We start from the raw sequence: 25034 nt of genomic DNA, 5'->3' as shown, positions 1-25034 counted from the left end.
AATCCACTCACCACAGCCTCCCAAAGACGCGGGATTACAGGCTGAGCCACCGAGCCCAGCAATCTTGGTTATTTGGAACTGTTATTTTACCAGGGAAGTGAAAGTACGCAAGTCATGTTTGCAAGAACTTTCAAAACCAGATATTTATGCAAATCAGAATGTACACTTTAATTAACACCTGTATATTTTTTTCTGTTCAAAAGATTTTTTCTGTTTTAAAATAAATGTATACTTATTATGAAAAATTGAAAAACAGTACAGCAGCAGCCAAAAAAAAAAAGAGGCTTTATTCTTATTACCCAGAGTAGAATATTCTTAACTATTGTACTGTTTCCTTTTGGCCTTATTGGTTGTACTATAAACAATAATAATAGCAAAATTACAGAGTAGTACAGAGGATAATATAAAACTCCACATAATGCCCCCTTTAAGCAAATGTTAATATTTTAGTTCTTCAGATAAAAATAATTTTTTTCAAACATTTATGTTGAAGTGCCTAATGTTCTCTCCTGAGTCTGATTCTGTTTCACTTCTGCCCCCTGCTAAGAGGCAGCTACCACAACAAATCTGCTGTGTATCTAGACTGTGTTTTTATAGTTCTATGATGTATTTATGTATCCGCAAACCATAATCATTGTTTTGCATACATTGACTTGAATACACTGTGTACTGTTTGCCATTTGCTTGTTATTGCGATCGGGCCTGGCCGTGTTCATCAGCACATACCTAGTTCATTTGTTTTAACTGCTTGGTAGTATTTGCAATATCGTTTGATACACTACTTCACCACGTTATTTATGTATTTTGTCACCAGCGAACACACTTGGAGTGCTTAAAAAATGTTTTTCTAGCCGGGCTCAGTGGCTCAGCCTGTAATCCCGCGCCTTTGGGAGGCTGAGGTGAGTGGATTGCCTGAGCCCGTGGGTTCGAGACCCGCCTGGGCAGCGAGACCTCATCTCTACAATAAATCAAAAAATCAACCAGGCATGGTAGTGCGTGCCTGTAATTCCGGCTACTTGGAAGGCTGGGGCGGAAGGATCGCTGGAGCCCAGCAGGTCGAGGCTGCGGTGGCCGGGAGCGGCCACTGCCCTCCAGTCTGGGCGACAGAGTGAGACTCCAACTCAAAAAAATAAAGAAAAAAAAGAAAAATGTTTTTCTGCAGCTGTATTACCCACAGTGCTGTGCTGAAAATTCTAACCCATGTCCCTTTGTGAGCATGTCTGTGTGTTTGTAAAGCTGTAACAAGAGTTGGAATGCTGATTCATAGGCGGTGCTCCTTTGGAATTTGCCCGCATATAGCCACCTTATTCTGCACATCATGGTAGACGTGTATAGTCCCACACAGTTTCCTGATGTTATCTTCACCACTTGGTGTTTTCAGACTTTTACGTGTTCACTAATCTGATGCTTTTTCATTTTCTTTTTTTGATTAGGAGTCTCACTCTGTCACCCAGGCTGAAGGGCAGTGGCACGCTCCCTGCCACCGCAGCCTCAACCTTCTGAGCTCAGGCGATCCTTCTGCCTCATCCTTCCAAGTAGCTGGAACTTCAGGCACACGCCACCACGCCCGGCTAATTTTTTGATTTATTGTAGAGATGGGGTCTCACCAAGTTGCCCAGGCTGATCTCGAATCAATGGGCTCAGGCAATCCTCTCATTTCCACCTCCCAAAGTGCTGTGATTATAGGCGTGAGCCTCTATGCTTGGCCTGCTTTTTCATTTTCATATTTTCCTGCTTATTCAATTAGGTTAAGCATATTTACATGTTTCTTTGTGCTTCTGGTGTTTTCTTTGTATTTTAGATTCATAACTTTTACCCTTAACTTCACTTGTATTATAATTCTGTTTAAAATGTGTTCATTTTTCTGGATCTAAAATTTATTTATTTTTATTTTTTATTTTATTTTTTTGGATTTGGAGTTTCACTCTGTTGCCCAGATTGGAGGGCAGTGGCACACTCCTGGCCACCGCACCTCAACCTGCTGGGCTCAGGCGATCGTTCCCTCTCAGTCTTCCAAGTAGCTGGAACTACAGGCATGTTCCACCACACCTGGCTAATTTTTTGATTTATTGTAGAGATGAGGTCTCGCCAAGTTGCCCAGACTGGTCTCAAACCCGTGGACTCAGGCAACCCTCTTACCTCGACCTCCCAAAGTGCTGGGATTATAGGTATGAGTCACCGTGCCTGGCTTATTTTTATTTTTTGAATTGGAACTTTGCTCTGTCACCCAGGCTGGAGTGCGTTGGTATGATCACGACTCACCACAGCTTTGACCTTTTGGGCTCAAGTAGTCCTTCAGCCTTAGCCTCCCAAGTAGCTGGGACCACAGGTATGTGCCATCATGCCTGTCTAATTTTTTTTGTAGAGACAAGTGTTGCTATGTTGTCTAGGTTGGTCTCAAACTCCTGGGCTGAAGCAATTCTCCTGTCTTGGCCTCCCAAAAATGCTGAGATTACAGGTGTAAGCCACTGGGCCTGACCCTACTCCTTTTTTTTGGAATTTGTTCTTTATTCCTGATTTGTAATATCCCTTTATCATGTTTCAAGGTCCTAGATATATTTAGGTCAGCTTCTAGACTTTTAAACTGTTCTCTGTTTTGTTGATCTGTTTGTCTCTGCACAAGCACCATAATATGCGAACTTTCTTTTTTTTTCTTTTGAGTTGGAGTCTCACTCTGTCGCCCGGACTGGAGTGCAGTGGCCGCTCCTGGCCACCGCAGCCTCGACCTGCTGGGCTCCGGCGATCCTTCACTCAGCCTTCCAAGTAGCTGGAATTACATGCGCGTGCTACCACGCCCGGCTGATTTTTTGATTTATTGTGGAGATGAGGTCTCACCAAGCTGCTAGGCGGGTCTCGAACCCGCGGGCTCAGGCAGTCCACTCACCTCAGCCTCCCAAAGGCACAGGATTACAGGCTGACTCACCAAGCCCGGCTCGAACTTTCTTTTTAACGCAAAGTTGAGGTCATTTAAAGCATAGGGTTTCATACTCCTTCCCCTCACCTATTTGGAAAGTTTTTTCCTGCCGTTGCGTGATCTTGCCTTGCATAGATTGCTTATGTGACCAGTGCCTCGTGGTTTAGCACTATTCTTATGAGGTAATGCTTCTCAGGCGATCTCTGACGATATGGTTGCCATCCCTCTGCCCTGCTTGAGACCCTGACATGATGTGGAGCTGCTGGGCAGTCGGGCTTGGAGATGGGTCTGAGGGCGCAAGAGCAGCGTGGGCTCTTGGTTCCCAGCTGCAGCGACTCTCTGCTTCCCACTGCTGGTGAACACGTGGAACAGCATGGGAAGTTCTTTGAGAAGGAAGCGGGCAGAGGCTTTAGGATGTCATGTTTGTTTCCCTCAGGGAAGGCGATCTGTAAAGAAGCTTTTTAAAGAGGACACTACTAATGTAGTTAACTTAGTTGTAGTCTCACATCATGTATGTCTTCTATTATACCTTGCTATTATGCTCTGAGTCCTAGGAAGTTACCTTCGAACCCTCCAGTGTTTTAATCTCTCCCTTTTTTGTTTCTATTCATAGTTATTAATTGGAGGTCAGTTTTGTATCACATATGTTTAGTTGCTTATTACTGCAATTTTTGTGTGTGTCAGAGTCTCTGTTGTCCATCCTGGAGTGCAGTGGCACACTCAGGCCACCACAGGCTCATCATGCTGGTCTCCGGTGATCCTTCCCGTTCAGCCTCCCAAGTAGTTGGAACCACAGGTGCAAGCCACCATGCTTGGCTAATTTTTTGATTTATTGTAGAGATGAGGTCTTGCCAAATTGTCTAGACTGATCTTGAACCCCTGGACTCAGACAAGCCTCTTACTTCGGCCTCCCAAATTTCAGAGCCACCACACCCAGCCCTATAATTATGTATGTATGTATGTATGTATGTATGTATGCATTTATTTATTTATTTATTGAGTTGGAGTTTCACTCCATCACCCATGCTGGAGTTCAGTGGCATGCTCACGGCCACCACAACCTCAACCTACTGTTTTCAGGAGATCCTTCCACTATAGTTCCAGCCTTGCAAGTAGCTGGAACTATAAGTGCACCACCATGCCCAGCTAACTTTTTAAAAAATTATTATTGATTGTAGAAACAAAGTCTTGCCAATCCTCTGGCCTCTGTTACTGCGGCCTCCCAAAGTTCTAGGATTACAGGCCTGAGCCACTGTGCCCAGCTCTCACTTCCTTACTTTGAGATTGTTGTGTATGTAGCTGAATTGTGAATTTCAAACAGTACTAATCTAAAATACATAAGATTTGTAATTGTTAAAAACCTTGAAGCCATGGAGGTTTCATCGACTTCACCCTTGTTTCATTATAATATCTCCTTTGATTCTTCTCCCCTCTGACCCTCATGGGAATAAAATTCCTTAGAACGAAGGAAATACTGAATTGGTCAGTACATGGAAGTAGCTTAGTCGCCTGCCTTCCTGTTGGGTGGTGTTGGCCAGAACTAGGCCTGTACCCTCCTGACTCAGGAGCAGAGTGCCAGAAGCCCTGTTGGGGAGCTGGTGCTGGAATGTGCCCCAGCCCTGGGAAGTGTGGGTGCTGGCTTTTCTCTTTTGCCTGGGCTCTGAGGACTAAGTAATTTGGGGGCAGGGGTTGGTAAGAATCAAAGCTAAAGAGATTTTTGAATTGATCAGGGCTTTAGAAATCTAGGGAAGACTTCCTTGATGAGCTCAAGGTACGGGGTAGCAGAGTAAATTGTGTAAGGTCTCACATTTAATTAGCGACAGACTCAGGATGAGAAACCTGGGCTTCCTAATGCCATGCCTGCCTCTGAGAAAGGTCAAGCTGTGTTGATTTAGGAAGGTGGAAATAGCATCCTGGAACACCTCTCATTTCTGTATATGTGAGCTTTTAAAAATGGGACTCTTATTTTCTTGTTTCCTACCTTGTGTCCTTTTAGTGGCTTTTACTTGTATTTAGGGTAAAAGCCCAGATCATTCCTGTATTCAGCAAGATCATGGCGTTTTGCTGGGCGACTCTGTGCGGGCTCTTTGCCCACACTCCCTTCTCCTCTGTGTCCTCTGGGCTCCAGCCAGGCTGTATCCTTCCTTTGCTTCTGCGGCCTTTGTCTGCCACAGGACTTTTGCATGTGCACTTCCTGTTGCCTGTTCCTGTAACAGCCCCATGCAGTTAATTAACTCTTGCTTTTTAAAATCAAGTCTTGGCTAATCCACCAGTTTAAGGCAGGTTATTTTGTGACACTTGTGTTATTAATGTCTAACTCTGCCCCACTCCCGGTGCCCAGCTTGTTCTATCCTATTGCTTAGTATGGTGACTGCGTCTATTTTTTCTCATGGTTGAATCCCCAGCACCAAATGTACCTGGCATAGTGTGTGTGTGTGTGTGTGTGTGTGTGTGTGTGTGTGTGTGTGTGTGTGTACACTAAATATTTGGGAATGAATACATTAGCTTCTATCTCTAGGCCATAGGTTCTTATTGAACTAGGTCATTGAAGTATATTGTTCTATTCCTTTGTTTTAGCATTTTAATCTTGAATTGAGAGAATCTCATCACTATGAGTGGTGTGTATTTGAATGCTAATTTCATTGTATTGTCAGAGCTGTACACGCAGTCTGAGCACTATGACTCGTAGAAAGATTTGAGCATCCATGTACCCTTCCCCTTTTTTTTTTGAAGAGACAGGGCCTTACTATGTTGCTCAGTCTAGACTTGAACTTCCAGACTCAAGCAAACCTCCTGCCTGAGCCTCTAGAGTATCTAGGACTACAGATGTGTGCCAGCATGCCCAGTTCCAATGCATTAAGAAAACACTTTATGGTAAAATGTATATAATATAAAATGTATCCTTTTCACAATTTTTTAGCATATTGCATAGATTCACTGTGGCATTAAGGAAGATTCACATTATTGTGTAACTGTCACCACCATCCATCTCTAGAGCTGTTATTTTCCCTAACTGAAACTTCACACCTGCTAAACCCTAGCTCTCATTCCCCCTGCCCACTAGCCACCACCCTTTTACCCTCTGTTTCTATAAATTTGATCACGTTAAGTTCCTCATGTAAGTGGACTCATACTGTGCTTGTTCTTTTGTTGATGGATTATTTTCAGTTAGTCTGGCTTCAAGGGTCATTAATGTTACACTATTTATCAGAATTTCTTTCCTTTTTTAAAAATTTTTTTGCATTGGAGTCTCACTCTTGTTGCCCAGGCTGGAGTGTAGTGACACATTCATGGCCACCACAACCTTGACCTACTGGGCTTAGGTGATCCTTCTGCCTCAGCCTTCCAAGTAGCTGCAACTACAGACGCACACCACGATGCCCGGCTAATTTTTGTGATTTACTGTAGAAGCGAGGTCTCACCAAGTTGACTTTAGGATTGCCAGAACCCCTGGACTCAGGCAATTCTCTCACCTCAGCCTTCCAAAGTGCTGGGATTACAAGCTGAGTCATCGTGCCCAGCCTTCTTTCCTTTTAAATGAAATAATACACTGTATATTTATACTCCATTTTGTTAATCCATCGATGACACTTGAGTTGCTTCTATCTTTTGTTTTTTTTTAAGTTGGAGTCTCACTCTGTCGCTCAGACTGGAGTGCAGTGGCACGCTCCCGGGCACCACAGCCTCGAACTGCTGGGCTCCGGCGATGCTTCCGTCTCCACCTTCCAAGTAGTCAGAACTACAGGTGTGTACTACCACGCCCAGCTCATTTTTTGATTTATTGTAGAGACAAGGTCTCGCCAAGTTGCCCGGGTGGGTCTCAAACTCGCGGACTCAGACAATCTACTCGCCTTGGCCTTCCAAAATGCTGGGGTTACAGGCTGAGCCACTGAGCCCGGCCGCTTCTATCTTTTGGCTACTGTGAATGATGCTGCTATGAAGAAGGCTGTACATGTGGTGACGTTTTTATGACCCCATATTTTTCCATGCTGGATCTGTAGCCCGTGTGTGATCCATGTAGCTTTGTGCAAATTACGCAGCCTACCTGTGTTTGAGTTTTCTTATCAGCAATGGGAATAATAAAAAACACCTACTTGCTTTGTTTCTGGAGGATTATGGATGGGAAAGAAGGAGTAGAGACTTGCTCTTTGGGTTACTGATACAGGTAACCAGGGATACAAACTTCAGGAGAGGGGCAGGTGGAGCATCCCTTGGGGCTCTTTTTCTAGGGTCCCTTGTTCTACGAAAACATCAGCTACCCAGGTTGACTGGAAGACAGCTGCTTCATTGAGTTTATGCTGCTTCATTTACAAAATGTTCACACACCTTGGGCTGTTTTGACTATTGAGGTCCTGACTGGCCTTGTCCTCACTGGGAAGACAGCTGCTTCATTGAGTTTATGCTGCTTCATTTACAAAATGTTCACACACCTTGGGCTCTTTTGGCTGTTGAGGTCCTGACTGGCCTTGTCCTCACTGGGAGAGAAAGCAAGCAATGCCTCAGGGTCCTAACCAAGACCTCTGGCACCCCTTTCCAGCCTGTGGAACAGTCTAGCCCTTGCCATGGGACATCAACTTGAGGATTAAATGAGATAATTACTTGTAAAGTATTTAAAGTGGTATCTGGCACAATGTCAGAGCTCAATATATATTAGTTGTTATTGTTGAGATGATGCATTTGTCTTTTTTCCCTCCAGTCTTTGTTGAGTCTCATTTACTTCTAATTTTATAGCTTTATTGATTGTCTGAAAGGAGTTTTATTATGCCATATTTACTCTCACTTAGTAGCTTATTGAGTTTGAATACGGTCATTAGGCTATGATTATCCATACCTTTTAATATAATGGTTAGGAGGAAATCACTAACATTTCAAGTGGTAAACAAAGAATGTTTCCTTTGAGGTGGTAATCCTCCCCTTAAAATAAGCCATCATTTTTAAAATAAAAAATCTTGTCCATCAGGAATAACTTACAAAAAACAATTGATTTTTCTGATAAGGGAAAAATTGATTTAATCAGGAGTAATTTTATTCTTCAGTCTAACTCTTTGTAAACCTGCTAGCCATTCATCAAGACTTCTTCTCGCTTAATTTTCAGTCTTGTTTCATGTAGGGTCTTGTGGGTACTGGAATTTGAGGAGAGTTTAGAAGCCACAACAGCAAATATAAATCTTTTGATTGTCATTTTAGGTATCAACTTGTGTTAGAAATCTAGCCTTGAAAAGGAGCATAAAATTGATGAGAACTCATATATAACTTTTAAAAACTTAATCTGATAAACTTCAGGGTGGTTACTAGTCATGTTTCCAAGGTTGTAAAATTAGATCCAGTACTAAATGGACTACCAATACAGTAAGAAATACGAAATATGAAATTTTTCTTCCTACTGAATACGTCATTAAGGCTATAGTGTTCTACATTACACACACTTCTCTCATGATCTTTTAACAGCTGAGTACGGAGCAACTGCAGACCGTCCTAGGAGGGTTGTTTGTGTTATGGTATTTCAGTCCATCTTTTTCTTTTAAACTTAAGCTTTAATGAATATCTTTTTTGGGGTGTGAAGATAGTCTGTTACTGTACTTTTTCTTCCATGGATTCAACATTAATATAGGAAACATCAGAGAAGCAGTATAGATTTGAAGTTGGGAAAAATATAGTGAGCATTGTTTTAACAACTTTGTCTAGGGTTATTGGTGAAGAGATTTATATTTCCAAGCGTGAGTTATTAAAGGATTATAGTTATAATTTCTTAAAATTTATCTTTGTAGTTTGTAAATAAATACAGAAATAGTACGAAGACTTCCTGGGTCCCCTTCATCCAGCTTCCCCAGTTGTTACCATTTTCCCATGTTTGCTTTATTCTTTCCATCACCAAAAGACAAAGATTCCAACACATTCATCTTAAAGAGCTAAATGCCTCTCACTCACTCTATCTATCTATAAAATAGAGCAAGTGTTCCGATGGCTGAGGAAAAGCAGAAAAAGGGAGCAAGAAGCAGATTGATTATTTCAAAGTTAGTTTCCTTGTAGGGTCAAAACAGAGAGGACTTCCTCGTCATGCCTGCTCAGGTAAAAAAAAAAAAAAAAACCCATACTTGGCAAGTAGCATACGTGACTGCATTCTGGTCTGGTCTAGTCCGTTGGGGCCTGGTGGGAGAGCCTAGTCCAAAATGATGGCCTCTCTTAAACTTTGTTTAACACTGTATACATGGTATTATTTCTGAACAGTTTGAGAGTAAGTTTCAGAATGGATGTCCCTACTGCTAAACATTTGAGGGAATGATTCCTAAAACTCAAGGATATTTTCCTGCTGGGTGCAGTGGCTCATACCTGTAATCCCAGCACTTTGGGAGGTGGAGGCGAGAGGATTGCCTGAGCCCACTGGTTTGAGACCAACCTGGGCAACTTGGTGAGGTTTCATCTCTACAATAAATTAAAAATTAGCTGGATGTGGTGGCGCACACCTGTAGTTCCAGCTACTTGGAAGACTGAGGTGGAAGGATTGCCTGAGCCCAGCAAGTCAGGGCTCCAGTGGCTGTGAGCATGCTACTGCACTCCAGCCTGGGCAATGGAGTGAGACGCCAACTCAAAAAAACACAAAACAAACATATTCTCTTATTTTACTAAAATGTAATTGTGACTCAGGAAATTAACATCATTAGAGTATTGTTATCTAAAGGCTTCATTCAGATTTGCTAGTCATCCCAGTAATGTCCTTTACGGCAAAAGAAAAAAAAGTATTTTCCTGGCCCAGGATCCCCTTGTGACTCACTTAAAACATTTAGTTGTCCTGTCTCTTTCCTTCAAGTTTGCACAGTCCCTCAGTCCTTGTCTTTTGTGATCATGGCATTTTGAAGAATGCCAACCATCTATTTTGTAGAATGTCCCTCTGTTTGGGTGTGGGTATAATTTGATTTATAATTAGAATAGGTTTTTTCTCTTTAAGTCAATTTTGATCAGTTATGCCAGTCTAGGAAATTATACATTTTCTTGTAAGTTTTCAAATTTATTAACATAATTTTTCACAGTATTTTGAAATTGAACTTTGTTGTATTTCTAGTTACAAATAGGTTTTCATTCCTGTTATTGTTTACATATATCATCTAGTTTTTTCTTGATAGTTTTGCCTGAGGTTTCTTCTTTTTTGTAAAAGAATGAGAATTTAATTTTGTGATTATTTTTTAAATTGTATATTTTCACTCTTCATTGTTTTCTTCTTTCTGTTTTTCTTTGGGTTTACTCTGATATTCTTTTTCCAGTTTTTAAAGACAGTTTTTTAGTTCAGTTATTTTCATTGTAAACATTTAAGATTGTTCATGTCCCTCTCTAATTATCACCTTGGCTATTACTCATGTATTTTGAAAATGTATTTTTTTTATAATTTGGTTCTAAGTCTTCTTAAATTTACTTTATAATTTTTTAACCAACTTGTGAGATATGACGGTTATTATAATTGCTTTTGAGATTGTGACCAGAGAACATGTATGCTACCCAGTCTTGTGTGTGTGTGTGTGTGTGTGTGTGTGTGTGTGTGTGTGTGTGTGTATGTGTAGCTGGGGGTCTTGCCATGTTGACCAGACTGGTCTTGAACTCCTGATCTTAAGCTGTCCTCCCTCCTTGGCCTCCCAGAGTGCTGGGATTATAGGCCTTAGCCACCATGACAACCCTAATTATTTTGATGTATTGAGATTTCCTTTAGGGCCTGGAATAGGAACTCCCCAGGATTTTGCACTCTAGATCTTAACTAACTGGTAGAATCAAGATCTGATTGTTGTCACATCAGTAGTAAAAACAAACTTTTTGTTTGACTCTGTTTCACTTTGTAGCAGCCTAGAAAGTACCCTCATGGTAAAGGAATACCCTCAAGGAAAAGACCAGGTCAGCAAGGAAGCTCAGCTCTTCCTTTCCAGAGGAAGCATAGCTACTCCTTGCCTGCACTGGATTCTCCAGTGTCTTCACACAGTGGTTTTCATATATTTGTCTGGTTGTGCATAGAATCACTGCCAGGGGACAAAAACTTGTAGTTCTGCTCATGCCACGTTTGGAGATGACACTTAAGGTCATGAAGTCACCATAACCTGTTGTGCCCTGTAACTTTCTTGTGATAATAATCAAAAGAAGCCAGGTGTGGTGACTCATGCCTATAGTCCCAGGTACTCAGGAGGCTGAGGTGGTAGGATCACTTGAGCCGAGGAGTTCCAGATCAGCCTGGGCTAACACAGAGAGACCAAAGTAACGAGAAGGTAAGGTGTAAGTACAAACAAGAACATGGCCCATGGTATCTTTTAGGTTGATTTGAGTGAATGCCAACTAAGCCTTAGCCAATTTGTTGGATGAGTGTTTTTGATTTTTCTGTGCATTAAGGCAAAAATTGAAAGTGGATGGCACGCTTCTCTTTTACATCAAAAATGCTGCCTTGATCAATTTGGGTTTACTCATGAGAGATTATATTCACCTTCTACTTGGCAAAACCATATGCTCATTAATTTTTTAAATAGATACAATGTTCCGAATAGTGTAATTTGTGCTGGAGGTATACTTGTAAAGTTTCCATAAAATTGTAACTGAGCAAATCAATACAGATGATCCTTGGCTTTGTCGTGGTTCAACTTTATGATTTTTTCAAGAATTTTTTTTTTTTTTTACAATGAGTTTCTTGGAGTATCAAATACATTTTTGACTTCTGAGCTCTACAACCTCTGATGGGTTTATCGAGCCATAGCCCCATCATAAGTTGTGGAGCATCCTGTCGTTGGTATGGAACATAGTATATATGTGTTAGTTGTAAAAATGCTGCATTTTACAGGCTGCTTCCCTGGGAAGCAGATTCTGATGGTGACTTTTGTGGGTTTTTTTTGAGTTGGAGTCTTTTGTCACCCAGGCTGGAGTGCAGTGGCACACTCATGGCCACTGCAGACTCCATTGCTGGTTTTAGGCAATCCTTCCGCCTCAGCCTTCCAGGTAGCTGGAACTACAGACATACGCCAGCACTCCTGGCTTGGTTTTTTTTGTGATTTATTGTAGAGACAAGATCTCACCAAGTTGTCCAGGCTCGTCTCAGACCCCCAGGCTCAGGCAATCCTCTCATGATTACAGGCTGAACCACTGCGCCCAGCCTCTGATGGTGACTTTTATGCAGGGCATTTATCAGAGACTACCCTTGGGATTAACACCTATGGAAGAGGGGTAGGGGCAAGAGCAGCAGTGGGAGAAGGTGGAGTCTGATGGAGTCTGAATGCATGAATTATTCTCAAAGGGGAAAACATGGCATCTATTACACTGCCTACAATTTCAGTGGCTTTATAACAACCAGCATTAAATTTCTCATACATTCTCTTGCAGATTGTCAGGAATTTACTGAACTAGTCTGGGCTGTAGGTGCCCAACTATAGCTTGGGTCCATGTCTGCTGTACTATCTCCCGTCTACCCTGGACAAAAGTCAGCAGCACAAGAGGTCAGGGCTAAATGTGTAAATACATGTTGAGGCTCTTATGTCATGTGTCTCAGCACCCTATTGGCCAAGTGAGTCACGTGGCCACGCCTGCATCAATGGAGTGGAAGGACGCTGTCCTCTAGAGGTCTAGGGGAGGGAATGTCCAGCCCACCATAGTGTGATTCTGCATTATGAACAAAGGAGGAGAATTGCATGGCCAACTTTGCCTTGTCAGTCTCTCTCCTAAAATACTTTTGTTTGTCATCTCCATCTGTTACTCATGAGATGAAATGTGGCAACACCTTCCCCACTTTTTGGCAGAGAGAACAGCTTGTGCTAGTTTTTTATGCTTTTTAAAATTTATATTTGAATGGATTGTGCAATGTATATCTATATCCCTATTGAAAGGATGATATTTAATCTGGAGGGAAAACTTCTAATTTTTTCTTTAATGCAGAGTTTTGAAATTCTTTTTCTTATTTTAAGTGGAGGTATACATGTGTCTAGGGTGCCCTCCACTTTGTTGCACAGCCTACACATTTTCACGTGGGTGTATCCGTGTAACCACCACCAGGTCTAGATAAAGAACATCCCTGGCATCCCCAGAGCTTCCCTAATGCCCTCTTTAGTTAGAACTCCTTCCCAGGTCACCGCTATTCTGGCCTCTCTCACAATTGATTAATTGTACCTTTCTTTTTTCAAACTTCTGACTCTTCCAGTTTTTTAATTGTAGAGATGAGGTCTCACCATGTTACCCAGGCTGGTCTCGAACTCATAGGATCAAGCAGTCCTCTTGCCTTGGCCTCCCAAAGTGCGGAATCACAGGCGTAAGCCACTGTGCCTGGCCTTCTTCAAGTTTTTATTATCTTACTGATAAACCATAAGTTATTAGTTACGTGTCAGATTACTGTGTCCTTTCTTAGCTTACTCTATTTACTAAGCTACGTTTTATTTTCTTTACTGGATTTTGTCTCTTCTGTTATAGAAACTATATTTGTGGGTTTGTTTTTGTTTTTTTTTTTGAGTCAAAGTCTCACTGTTGCCCGGGCTGGAGAGTGTGCTCACAGCCACCACAGCCTCGATCTGCTGGACTCAGGCCATCCTTCTGCCTTAGCCATCCAAGTAGCTGGAACTACAGGCACTTGCCACCATATCTGGCTAATTTTTTATTTATTGTAGAGATGAGGTCTCGCCAAGTTACCCAGGCTGGTCTCAAACACTGGGCTCAGGTAGTTCTCTCTCCTCAGCCTCCCACAGTGCTGCAATTACAGGTGTGAGCCACTATACCCGGCTTATATTTGTGTTTTGCTTAAAGCTTTTAAGGGTAGGGTTAGACTATACAGAAGTTCATTCAAAAGAAACTTCTGTGTGTATCAGAAATACGGGGTTAATATGAATGTCTAGCATGTAATGTGATCCTCTGGTTTCCTCTGTGAAGTTGGTAATCAATTTCAAAGGAATCGTTCCTGGGAGTTCTACAGTGCACACACTGGGTGGAATGTCCACTTCCTACACGTACCAATAGTACTGCAGTGTCTGGGCTGTGGTGTAGACGTGGGCTTTGGTGGTTTCAGGTCTCCTAGTCTCTGTAAGTCTGACACAACCTTTCCCATTGGATGTGGGTCACAGTACTGGAGGTCTTCTTCCAAAAGCAAGTGCTTCCACAGTCATACTCTGCCAAGAAGAGAACCTTTGAAACAATGTATAAAATTACTTGAGATTTTTGTCATAATCACTTCTTAAAGGCTAGGATGTTATTTTGGTTTTTTGAAGCCTTATTAAGTAAATAGCCCATCACCATTTAAAAAAATACCTGTAAGAGCATTTTCATTCATCTAAAGTGAACAACATCCATCCATGCTTGGAGGGTTGGTGTGACATCAGCTGAGAACAGTGCATTTAATTCTGTGACTTGGGTTTTAGAGCACCTATTGATTATAAAAGTTACTTCCATTTTGAGGAATTCTAACATCTCAATTAATTTGTATAGTTATTGGGTTTTTTTGTTACTTATTGTAAATTTAGGAAGTTTGAAATAATTGCTCAAGGGAATATGTTATTAATTGAGTTGGAGTCTCACTCTGTTGCTCAGGCTGGAGTGCCATAGCATACTCACAGCCACTTATTTTCAGACCTCAGTCACCCACGGTAACTGAAACCATGGAAAGTGAAATCCTGGATAAGTGTGGTCTGCTGTATTATTTTCAGAGATGATGTAAAAGTGTGTAAAAGTATATACCAAAGTCAAACTGCAGAGTCTGTTTAGTGAGGTTAGCAACAGAGTTCGGCTGATTCTGAGATGTGCAGAGCACAAGGAAAGACTCGCGCTCACTTCTAATATTTTTTATAGCCTCTGTTGCCTGTGAGGTAGAAGAAAGTCACTGGAAACCTGAAGTGATTGTTCCATCATTGGGACACATATGGCAAAAGACAACATGTAGTCGGTGGTCTTTGTTGTGATTATAACCAGGAAATCACCATGAAATTCCTACTTACTTGCTTTTGTTTTTGGAATCCAATGATTGAAGTGAAATGTTAACCCTTTTTAAGGCAGTCAGTCACTGTACCTGCACATGGCTACATATTCTAAATGCTGTCTGTCAACAGATTCATATTCTAGTTCCCTGTCAGTGTCTTGGTTAATGTAACACAGAGTAAATATATTTGTTTGTTTGTTTGTTTTTGAGTTGGAGTCTCACTTGGTCGCCCAGACTGGAGTGCAGTGGCCGCTTCCGGCCACTGCAGCCTCGCCTGCTGGGCTCCAGCGATCCCTCCGCCTCAGCCTTCTGAGTAGCCGGAATTACAGGCATGCACTACCATGCCCAGCTGATTTTTTGATTTATTGTAGAGATGAGGTCCCGCTGCCCAGGCGGTTCTCGAACCCGCGGGCTCAGCCAATCCACTTACCTCAACCTCCCAAAGGCTCAGGATTACAGGCTGAGCCACTGAGCCCGGCAAATATATCAGTTTTTAACACACAATTTTGCTAATAGTGTTTCTTCTGTAATAGGTATTAGTTGATATTTGAGCTTATTTTGTGCTCTTGTATCAGTAGGGAACTTTCCACAGTCTCCTACCAGTTACAAAGGAATCACATAAAAGCTAATTTGTTTTTTTGTTTTTTGTTTTGTTTTTCTTCTGAGTTGGAGTCTCACTATGTCGCCCAGGCTAGAGTACAGTGGCACACGCATGACCACCCAACGTCAACCCACTGGGCCCTGGAGATCCTTCCGCCTCAGCCTTCCAAGCAGCTGGAACTACAGATGCGTGCTACGACACCCAGCTAATTTTTGATTTATTGTAGAGACCAGGTCTCGCCAAGTTGCCTGGGCTGATCCCGAACCCCAGTCTCAGGCAATCTTCTCGCCTTGGCCTCCCAAAGTGCTGGGATGACAGGCTGAACCACTGATCCCAGCCTAATTTTTTTTCAAACAAATAAGAATCTAGTGCTTTGCCATTTACAAGTCTTTCACACACATTTCTCTTTGACCCTCACGACAACCATGTGAGGTGGGCAGCAGAGATGGTCTTCTCATTAAACAGATGAGGAAAGCATATCTCAGAGCAGTGAATAAATTTTATTAATAATCAGTTTTGGGCCTAAAACTTCAGTACCTCACTTCCCCTCATACTTGCTGCCTACTTCACAGGGAAAGTGAAGATACAGTGAATTGGAGGCTAGAAAAATACTGTGAGGGGAAAAAAAAATGCATGATAATTATTCTTACAGATGATTATTTTCCACGGTATACGGCTCATTCCCCTTCCCATCCCAGCTTGTGCATGACCTGGGATTTCATATCGCCTCTGTTCTGTGCTCAGCTAAGCAACTAAGTCAGTCAGGGGAACAGTCATTCTGTTTAAAGTCATAAAAATTACAACCAGGATAATTGCTATTAAACAAATTGAAAATAGCACAGAGAGACCAGTGTTCACATAGGATTCCCCAATGCTCAGAGTAACACAAGGCAGAACGATAAGACGGGCATGACTGCGTGGAAGGAAGATGCGGTGTCTGAGCTCTGAATGGCACACACAGGTGCCTAAGACGGTGGTGGCAGACAAGAGTTGTTTGTTCCACGTTATTGTAAACAGGAGCAGAAGATTCATGGGAACCCACGCAAAAGCATCTTCCGTCACACAGATGTCTCCAACTCCCTACAGGGAATGTAAACAACAGTGTGGATTTCATGTGTACCTGTGCTCCGGTCCTGATACACCAAGGAAGAGCTCCGTGCTGAGCTCCCTTAGCAAAAATACAGCCAGTATCATAATTCCTAATCAGACTAATAAATTCAGTGCTTCTTTAAGGTAATGGCTTAGATGGTTGTTTTTAGTTTTTTTTTCAGAGTTTACTTTGGATTCTACTGCTTTAAGACCCAGATTACACTGAGTTTTTATTGGTGGTTCTAAGTATGTGTGCAGAACAGTTAAAGTGTGATAGGTGAATTTAATGTATTAAAAGAGTCCTATAACATCTGTTCACAAAAGATTATATGTTGTGTAAACTATTCAAGTTATACAAAGCCATTCTTTAGTGTCTTTGGAGCTGAGAAGAATCCTGCTTAACTTCTCCTCCCAAGGCAGCTCATTCTGAACAAGTTTTACTTCAGGTTTTTTTATTTTCGTTGACAATAGCTTCATATTTCTCTCTCAATTCTGCTAATCCTATGTGAATTGGCTCTGTTTCTAGATGTTCTGGGGTAGTAGTTCCTAAGGGAAGCTTTAAAAAAAATTCCAGAGCACTGTTAGATTTCCCTGGTTCTTCTTGGAAGGCCATCCACACCTGGGTCAGCACGTCCAGAACCCGGGACTTCTCCAGGCACCTCTGGAACTGGTGGCGTTTTGAGCGGGCAGCTTTGTCATGGGTGCTAGTGACAGCTGCAGTGTGGAGCTGGCACCCAAGACCTTGACTGGCGGCCTTGGAGAAGCACTGTTCATGCAAAAGCAAAGATTTTAAAAAGATTCATTGTTGCACACGAGTGAAGCCATCTCCATTTGTGAAATTCTTGAAGTTTTTATTTATTTTAATTACTTTTTCTTTTTTTTTGTAGTGACGAGGTCTTGCTATTTTGCCTAGGCTGATCTCGAACTCCTGGGCTCAAGTGATCCTCCCACTTTGGCCTCCCAAAGTGTTGGAATTACAGGCACACCTGCTCACGTTTGGGAAAGTTTTAACAAACATTGCGGGAGACACTTTATCTAAAAGGTACAAGACTGGGTGTTCAGGTGTTAGAAAGTCTGAGCAGGTGGGATGAGGGCAGAAAACAGGACTCGTTCTCACTTGGTTAAGATTTTGATCACTTTGCCAACCACATCATTGTGATACTCTTGTGCTTATCTGGGACACAGGCAGAGCTGATTGTCCCATTTTACTGTTTTCTTGTTATACTTGCAAGTGTTATAGATTAATTTCCTTCTCTCTGATAGACAAAAATCTTCAAAGGTTTTTCAGCTAGTTTATTCATGGCCCTGATTGGAAGAAAATGCATTTTAAATAAGCTAGGCCTGTAGCGCCCGCCTGTAATTCCGGCTATTTGGAAGGCGGAGGCGGAAGGATCGCCGGAGCCCAGCAGGTCGAGGCTGCGGTGGCCGGGAGTGGCCACTGCACTCCAGTCTGGGCGACAGAGTGAGACTCCAACTCAAAAAAAAAAAAAAATAAGCTAGGCCTTAGTCTAGGCAACAGAGTGAGACCCTGTCTCTGCAAAAAATTTTAAAATAATTAGCTGGTAGCTGGTATGTACCTGTAGTCCTAGCTACTCGGAAGGCTAAGGTGGAAGGATCACTTCAGTCTAGAAGTTTTTCAAGGTTACAGTGAACCATGATTGCATCACTGCATTTTACCCTGAACAGCAGTGAGACACTGTCTCTGAAAAGAAAAAAAAAATAAAAGAATGAACTAGACCTGGGTTACTTTTGCAAAAAACTGATTATATGTCTGAATCTCTCTCTTCTCCTTTTACACGATCCAACTCAATCTCCCTTAAAATACAAAGGAAACTGACATAAGCCCAGCTGTTCCAAGCAAACCTGGTCATCTGTTCTTTGTCTTCCAAAATCTCAATCAAGTTACCATATTAATAACAGGGATATGTTTTCTGCTCAACATGGTGTGTACTTTTGTCTTAAACACCATACTTTGTACCATTGTTTTCTTTCTTTTTTTTTTTTTAGAGTTGGAGTCTCCCTCTGTCGCCCAGACTGGAGTGCAGTGGCCACTCCCGGCCACCGCAGACTCTACCTGCTGGGTTCCAGCGATCCTTCCGCCTTAGCCTTCCAAGTAACTGGAACTACAGGCGTGCGCTACCACACCCAGCTGATTTTTGATTTATTGTAGAGATGAGGTCTCGCCAAGTTGCCCAGGCGGGTCTCGAACCCGCGGGCTCAGACAATCCACTCACCTCAGCCTCTCAAAGGCGCGGAATTACAGGCTGAGCCACCGAGCCCGGCTTGTACTATTGTTTTCTTTCCGTCTCTTGTTCATAGTAGATCATTCTCTACATCTTATCTGTGACTATTTTTTCTCACCCTCTGTATGTTTTTCCCTGGTTAAAGAAGGCTGTGCCAGCCTTGCTCAATAGCCGAAGTGACTTTGATGTTTTTAACCCAAAGAGTGGTGAAATTTAATGGGTTTCCAATTTAATACTTCTCGGTCCTGGATTTTCATAGTTAGGTTGCCATAACAAATGGTGGAATTTTTAAAAATGCATGCCTTGAAAGGTACAAGTCAGCATTTTCTACAGCAATAAATGATACCTTAAATTATTATTTAGTAATCTGTAAATTTTCCTTAATTGTTTTATAAAAATACCATATAAATACATTGAGTACATTATACATTTTAGTGTTTCTGTTCTTAAATAATCTGTTTGATATTTTCTGTTCATTTTGTTTCTTCCCATTAGTTTCATGCTATGGATACCTTGTATAGACACAGCTATGACTTGAGCAGTGCCATTAGTGTCTTAGTACCACTTGGAGGACCTGTTTTATGCAGAGATGAAATGGAAGAATGGTCAGCCTCTGAAGCTAGCTTATTTGAAGAGGCACTGGAAAAATACGGCAAAGACTTCAACGACATACGTCAAGACTTTGTGAGTAGAAAATTGGGAATAAAAGAAAATGTTGGGGTGGGAATAGTTTATCTGTTTTGGAAATCTGGAAAGCTTTATGCATTCATTTAGCAAGCTTATGCCTTAGTCGTTTTTATTTGCTCAAATAGAATCAAGGCCAGTTTTGTAAAGGGAGAAATTGATCATTGTTCAGGGGAGTAGTTATAAGACTCACTCACTGTCAGGAGGTCCTGAGTTCTTGGTGTAAAACTTGGCAGGATGACTTTATCCTACTTACCTCTGAATTCCAACTTAAAAATATGGACAGCTCTTCTCACTATTTGCATGAAACATTTCTGATCTCTGCTGTTAGGCTTGATCTCTGTTGTCCTTTCAGGCTTCTGTATTTTTCTAGTTGTCTTACTAATTGTCGAGCCTGAATTTTATGCAGATACTAATGAAGTGACCTCTACCTAACAGAGTAGGAGAATTTTCTTTTAAGGGTTTTTTATCTCAATTCTTCTGAATGATGTAGAGTATCCTACTTACATTTTTTACTATTAACCCCCCTGCCCCGCTTTATCGAAGTATAATTGACAAAATGGTATACCTTTAAGGTATACAGTGTGTTGATTTAATTTTACATATACATTGTGAAGTGGCTGCCACAATGAACACATTCATCATGACAGTTAGTTACCTCACAAAATGTGTGTGTATGTGTGGTGAGGACACAAGACCTACTCTCTATTTTATTTATTTATTTATTTATTTTTGAGTTGGAGTCTCACTCTGTCGCCCAGACTGGAGTGCAGTGGCTGCTCCCGGCCACCGCAGCCTCGACTTGCTGGGCTCTGGCGATCCTTCCTCCTCAGCCTTCCGAGTAGCTGGAACTACAGGCGCGCGCTACCACGCCCAGCTGATTTTTTTTTTTATTATTTATTGTGGAGATGAGGTCTCGCCAAGTCGCCCAGGCGGGTCTCGAACTAGGCAATCCACTCACCTCAGCCTCCCAAAGGCACGGGATTATAGGCTGAGCCACCGAGCCCAGCTTACTCTCTATTTTAAATACTGGATAATCTTGTCTGGTATATTATATGCTTCCTTTTGTATTTATGGACTCGTCTTTAGTTAAGCTAACAATCTCTGTGAAATGGCAAAACTTCTATTTGAGACGTTCATAAATAGCTTTCTATGAAGCTATTTATTTTAAATTATGAAAATAGCTGGGTGCAGTGGCTCATGCCTGTAATCCCAGCAATTTGGGAGGCCATGGTGGAGGATTGCCTGAGCCCACAGGTTCGAGACCATCCTGGGCAATGTGGTGAAACCTCATCTTTACTATAAAAGCAAAAAATTAGCTGGGCGTGGTGGTGCACGCATGTAGTTCCAGCTACTTGGAAGGCTGAAGCAGAAGGATCACCTGAACCCAGCAGGTCAAGGCTGCGGTGGCTGTGAGCAAGCCAGTGCACTCCAACCTGGGTGACAGAGCGAGATTCTGACTCAAAAAAAAAAAGGTAGAAAGAAGGAAAATAGAATCTTTCTATACTGTCACATATTTGATGTGAACCAGTATCCTGCCTTTTATGTTGTTGCTTCTATTTTGAATGATTTCTGACAGAAAATTATTACTTATCAATATGGATTGATATATTAAATCCTAAACATGGTGATTAAAGCTGTTAGTGTCACTGATAATTTGTTCGGCAAAACTTCACTTATATGCAAATTGTTATATGCCATGATTTACATTTGTAGTTTGTGCAGCTGAGAATTTAAAAAGCATCAGTGGCATTTAGCTTCAGATGGCCAGAATAATGTAATAATGTGATGTTTATTCATATAGCAGTTATTAGTGTAATAGAGCCACATCACTGCATAGAAATTACAAGACCAAAATCCCCTAAAGAATTAAAATCTACTGATCTAATAATGAAGTAGAAGATGAGAAACAGTAAAGTGAAAATATTTTTCCTTACACTTTTTCTTGTGTCACATCTAATGATGTTTATTGAACCTCTGTGCCATGGCAGGCCCGCAGATAGACACTAGGCATGCTACAGAAAAGTGATGTTGTCCTTCCTTCAGGGAATTGGTTCATAGTCAAGACCACAAGATTGAAGTAGATACCCATGTAGAATATAATTATTTTATTTTTTTTTCTTTTTTTTTTTGAGTTGGAGTCTCAATGTGTCGCCCAGATTGGAGTACAGTGGTCGCTCCTGGCCACCGCAGCCTCGACCTGCTGGGCTCCGGTGATCCTTCCACCTCAGCCTTCTGTGTAGCCGGAATTACAGGCACGCGCTATCATGCCCGGCTGATTTTTTGATTTATTGTAGAGACGAGGTCTCGCTGCCCAGGCGGGTCTCGAACCTGCGGGCTCAGGCAATCCACTCACCTCAGCCTCCCAAGGTGCAGGATTACAGACTGAGCCACCGAGTCCGGCTGAATATAATTATTTGTGTCAGTGAATGAATAAGTATTATGGGAATATTGGGAAGGATTCATCATGCCAGTCAAATTGGGGGAGCTTGACAGAGTCACCTGGCTTTTTAGCTGGATCTAGTACAGGAAGAAAATAGCCATTGACAGAGTATAAACTGAGGTATAAAACTTACAGGCAGCATTCCTGGACACTTAGCTCAGTACTAGGATGTAACTGTGAGCAGGAGATTAGTGCAATATACTGGGGTGTGCAGGCTGACATTGTTGTGAGAGGAAAGTACTGTGTGAAAATGAGTTTAAGAGTAATAATGCTGTTAGATGGTTTTTTGTTACCTTCATGATCTAACAAAATTCTTACAGATTTGTAGCATGGTGCATAATGGTTTTACTCTAGCTTACTTGAATAGTAAACTGACTGAGACATTAAGTACTAGGGAAGTTGAAGCAACAGACTTCATAGTGGATTTCCAAGCATGACTCTGGAAGTCGCACTCAGAATGGACTAAGGATGCCGCCATTCTTGCTGGGATAAGAAACCTACCTGATGAGTTAGGAAGCCGCCACTTTACCTCTGGCTCCAGGGTGTATTGTCTCTCCTTTGATACCCCCCAGCAGGGTGCTTTTAGTACTAGATCTGTCTCTTTTGCCAGTTCCCTCATGGGACAACCTAAATTGTATCCAGAGTCTTAGCTGCAAGGGAGTCTGGGAAATAGAGATTTGAACTCTGCGGACTGCTGCATGGAGCGAGGTTGGAATGTTGATGTTATGTTTTGTCCACGTTAGAGTTCTTGTGTTTTGGAGACTGGAACTGGCCAACAGTGTCAAAACCATAAAGAAAACAGGATAGAAGGTCAGGGTATTAACTGCTCAAAGGGTTTTGTGTTTCTTGTGGTGGTGTTTTTAAGCTTGTTGTCCCTACCCCAGCCCCCCATACTTGTAAATGTAATGTAGAAACCAAGTGCACATAATTATATTTCCTCTAAATCTATCTGTAGTTCTCATACACATGACATGAACTTTTATGTATGCAACTAGAGCCCTCCTGGGCCCCCTGTCCTCTCATCCTTGAGCTTTACCGCTAATTACTTGCGCAGTGAGCAGCTGTTTCGTAACGGTCTGTGTTTAAAGTTGTGTTTCATCCTTCTGCCCAAAATGAGTGTTGTTACTTTCTACTTCCAATGCCTTAGTTTCCCCATGCGAGTACATTGTTGTGTGTTTGTACGTTTAAGCAGATTGTATAAAAGGTACATATGCAGATATAGGTTTTTCTATATTAAGTGCTTATTGATAGCTTTATTCCAGGTAAGTTAATTTATATTATTTAAATATGTAGATGGGCCTGGCGCAGTGGCTTAAGCCTATAATTTCAACACTTTGGGAGGCCGAGTTGAGAGGATTGCCTGAGACCAGGGTGTCAAGACCAGCCCGGACAACTTGGTGAGACCTCGTCTACAACAATTCAAAAAAATTAGCCAGGTGTGATAGCGCACATCTGTAGTTCTGGTTACTTGAAAGGCTGAGGCAGAAGGATTGCTGGAGCCCAGCAGGTCGAGGCTGGGATGGCTGTGAACATGCCATTGCTCTCCAGTCTGGGCGACGGAGTGAGACTCTGACTCAAAAAAAAAAAATAATAATAATGTATCAAAAAATATAGTGAAAATGTAAAATGTAAAATATAGTGTTACAGTTTTTAAAAAATCATTTGCAGTTCTTTGAGTTTTAATAAATGCATTGTTGTGACCATCACCACAGTCAAGACACAGTACGCGTCCCCATCCCCGTATCTCTGTTTAGAGTCAATCCCCACTCCTACCCTAACCCCCAGCAACCCCTGATTTATTCTTCATCCCTGTAGTCTTGCCTTTTCCTGAACACTGTTAAGAATCATTTAGTAGTACATAACTTTTACTTTTGGCTTCTTGGACTTAACACGTTTGGTGTTCATCAGTGTTGTTGCATGTATTAGCAGCTCATTTTCATCGCTTAGTAGTATGCCACTATGTGAATATGCCACAGTGTTTATTCATTGACCTGTTGAAGGACATTTGAGTTGTGTTTGATGATTATGGATAAAGTTGCTGGAAACATGCATCCTCTTTTTAGTGTGAGCATAAGTTTTCATTTCTCTTGGGAAACACTAGCAGTGGGATTGCTGAGTCTTATGATAACTCTATGTTTAACTTTATAAGAACTGCCCACATTGGTTCTGTAATATATCAGTGTTGCCACAATAAACTGTATTTTCCAGAATTTCCAGAGAGAGAGAGGGAGAGGGAGGGAGAGACTCCTCCCCACTGTATGTGCAGCTTCCCCTCCCGTCAGTTTGCTCTGTGCACTCCAAGCTCTGGCAACAGATGCAGGGACAGTCCTGTGGAGACTGTTTAATCTGCTTCTGTGAATGCAAATAGTTAAAATCCTTATAACAAATTCTTCATTAACAATAATATTTAGAAAAGGTAAGTAAGTAAATCTGTCTTAATGGTCCTTTTTCTCTGATTGAATCCTGATTGGTAAACTGTTTTCCAAAGTGGCTGTTTGATTTTGTATGCCATCCAACAAAATAGGACCATTTCAGTTGCTGCATAGCCTCACTAGCATTTGTTATGTTTGTGTATTTTTTTTTAAAAAGAGACAGGGTCACATTCTGTTCCCTAGGCTGGAGTTCAGTGTCATAGCTCACTGCAGCCCCCAACTCCTGGGCTGAAGCCATCTTTATAAGGCCTCATCCTCCCAAGTAGCTGGGATGACAGGTGTGCATCACCACGCCCAGCTGATTTTTTTTTTTTTTTTGAGTTGGAGGTTCACTCTGTCGCCCAGACTGGAGTGCAGTGGCCGCTCCTGGCCACCATAGCCTCGACCTGCTGGGCTCCGGCGATTCTTCTGCCTCAGCCTTCCGAGTAGCTGGAATTACAGGCGCATGCTACCACACTCGGCTAATTTTTTGATTTATTGTAGAGATGAAGTCTCGTCTGCCCAGGCGGGTCTCAGCCTCCCAAAGGCACGGGATTACAGGCTGAGCCACCGAGCCCGGCTGATTTTTGAATTCTTTTGTAGAGACAGTTCTCACTGTGTGCCCAGGCTGGTGTTCAACTCAAGCAATCCTCCCAAGTCTCTGGGATTACAGGCTTGAGTCACCACACCCAGCTCATTATTGTCATTTAAAAGAGCGCCATTCTGCCGGCTCGGTGG

The 25034-nt window shown here is 42.0% G+C and overlaps 1 protein-coding gene across 3 annotated transcripts in view; it reads left to right on the top strand.

The window, feature by feature from the left end:
• Window positions 1-25034, top strand: part of MTA3 (metastasis associated 1 family member 3) — a 135422-nt gene that overhangs the window by 49919 nt on the left and 60469 nt on the right. For all 3 annotated transcript variants that reach the window (XM_021712546.1, XM_021712547.1, XM_021712548.1), the window contains one exon: window positions 19254-19442. In XM_021712546.1, coding sequence (XP_021568221.1) covers window positions 19254-19442 — 189 coding nt within the window. The remainder of the gene's footprint in view (window positions 1-19253; window positions 19443-25034) is intronic.

Source organism: Carlito syrichta, unplaced genomic scaffold, assembly GCF_000164805.1.
Source record: "Carlito syrichta isolate Samal-C Ts95f unplaced genomic scaffold, Tarsius_syrichta-2.0.1 Scaffold303343, whole genome shotgun sequence".
Lineage (NCBI taxonomy): Eukaryota > Metazoa > Chordata > Mammalia > Primates > Tarsiidae > Carlito > Carlito syrichta.
The sequence above is the reverse complement of the archived record's forward strand: the minus strand, read 5'-3'. Positions and strand labels throughout refer to the sequence as shown.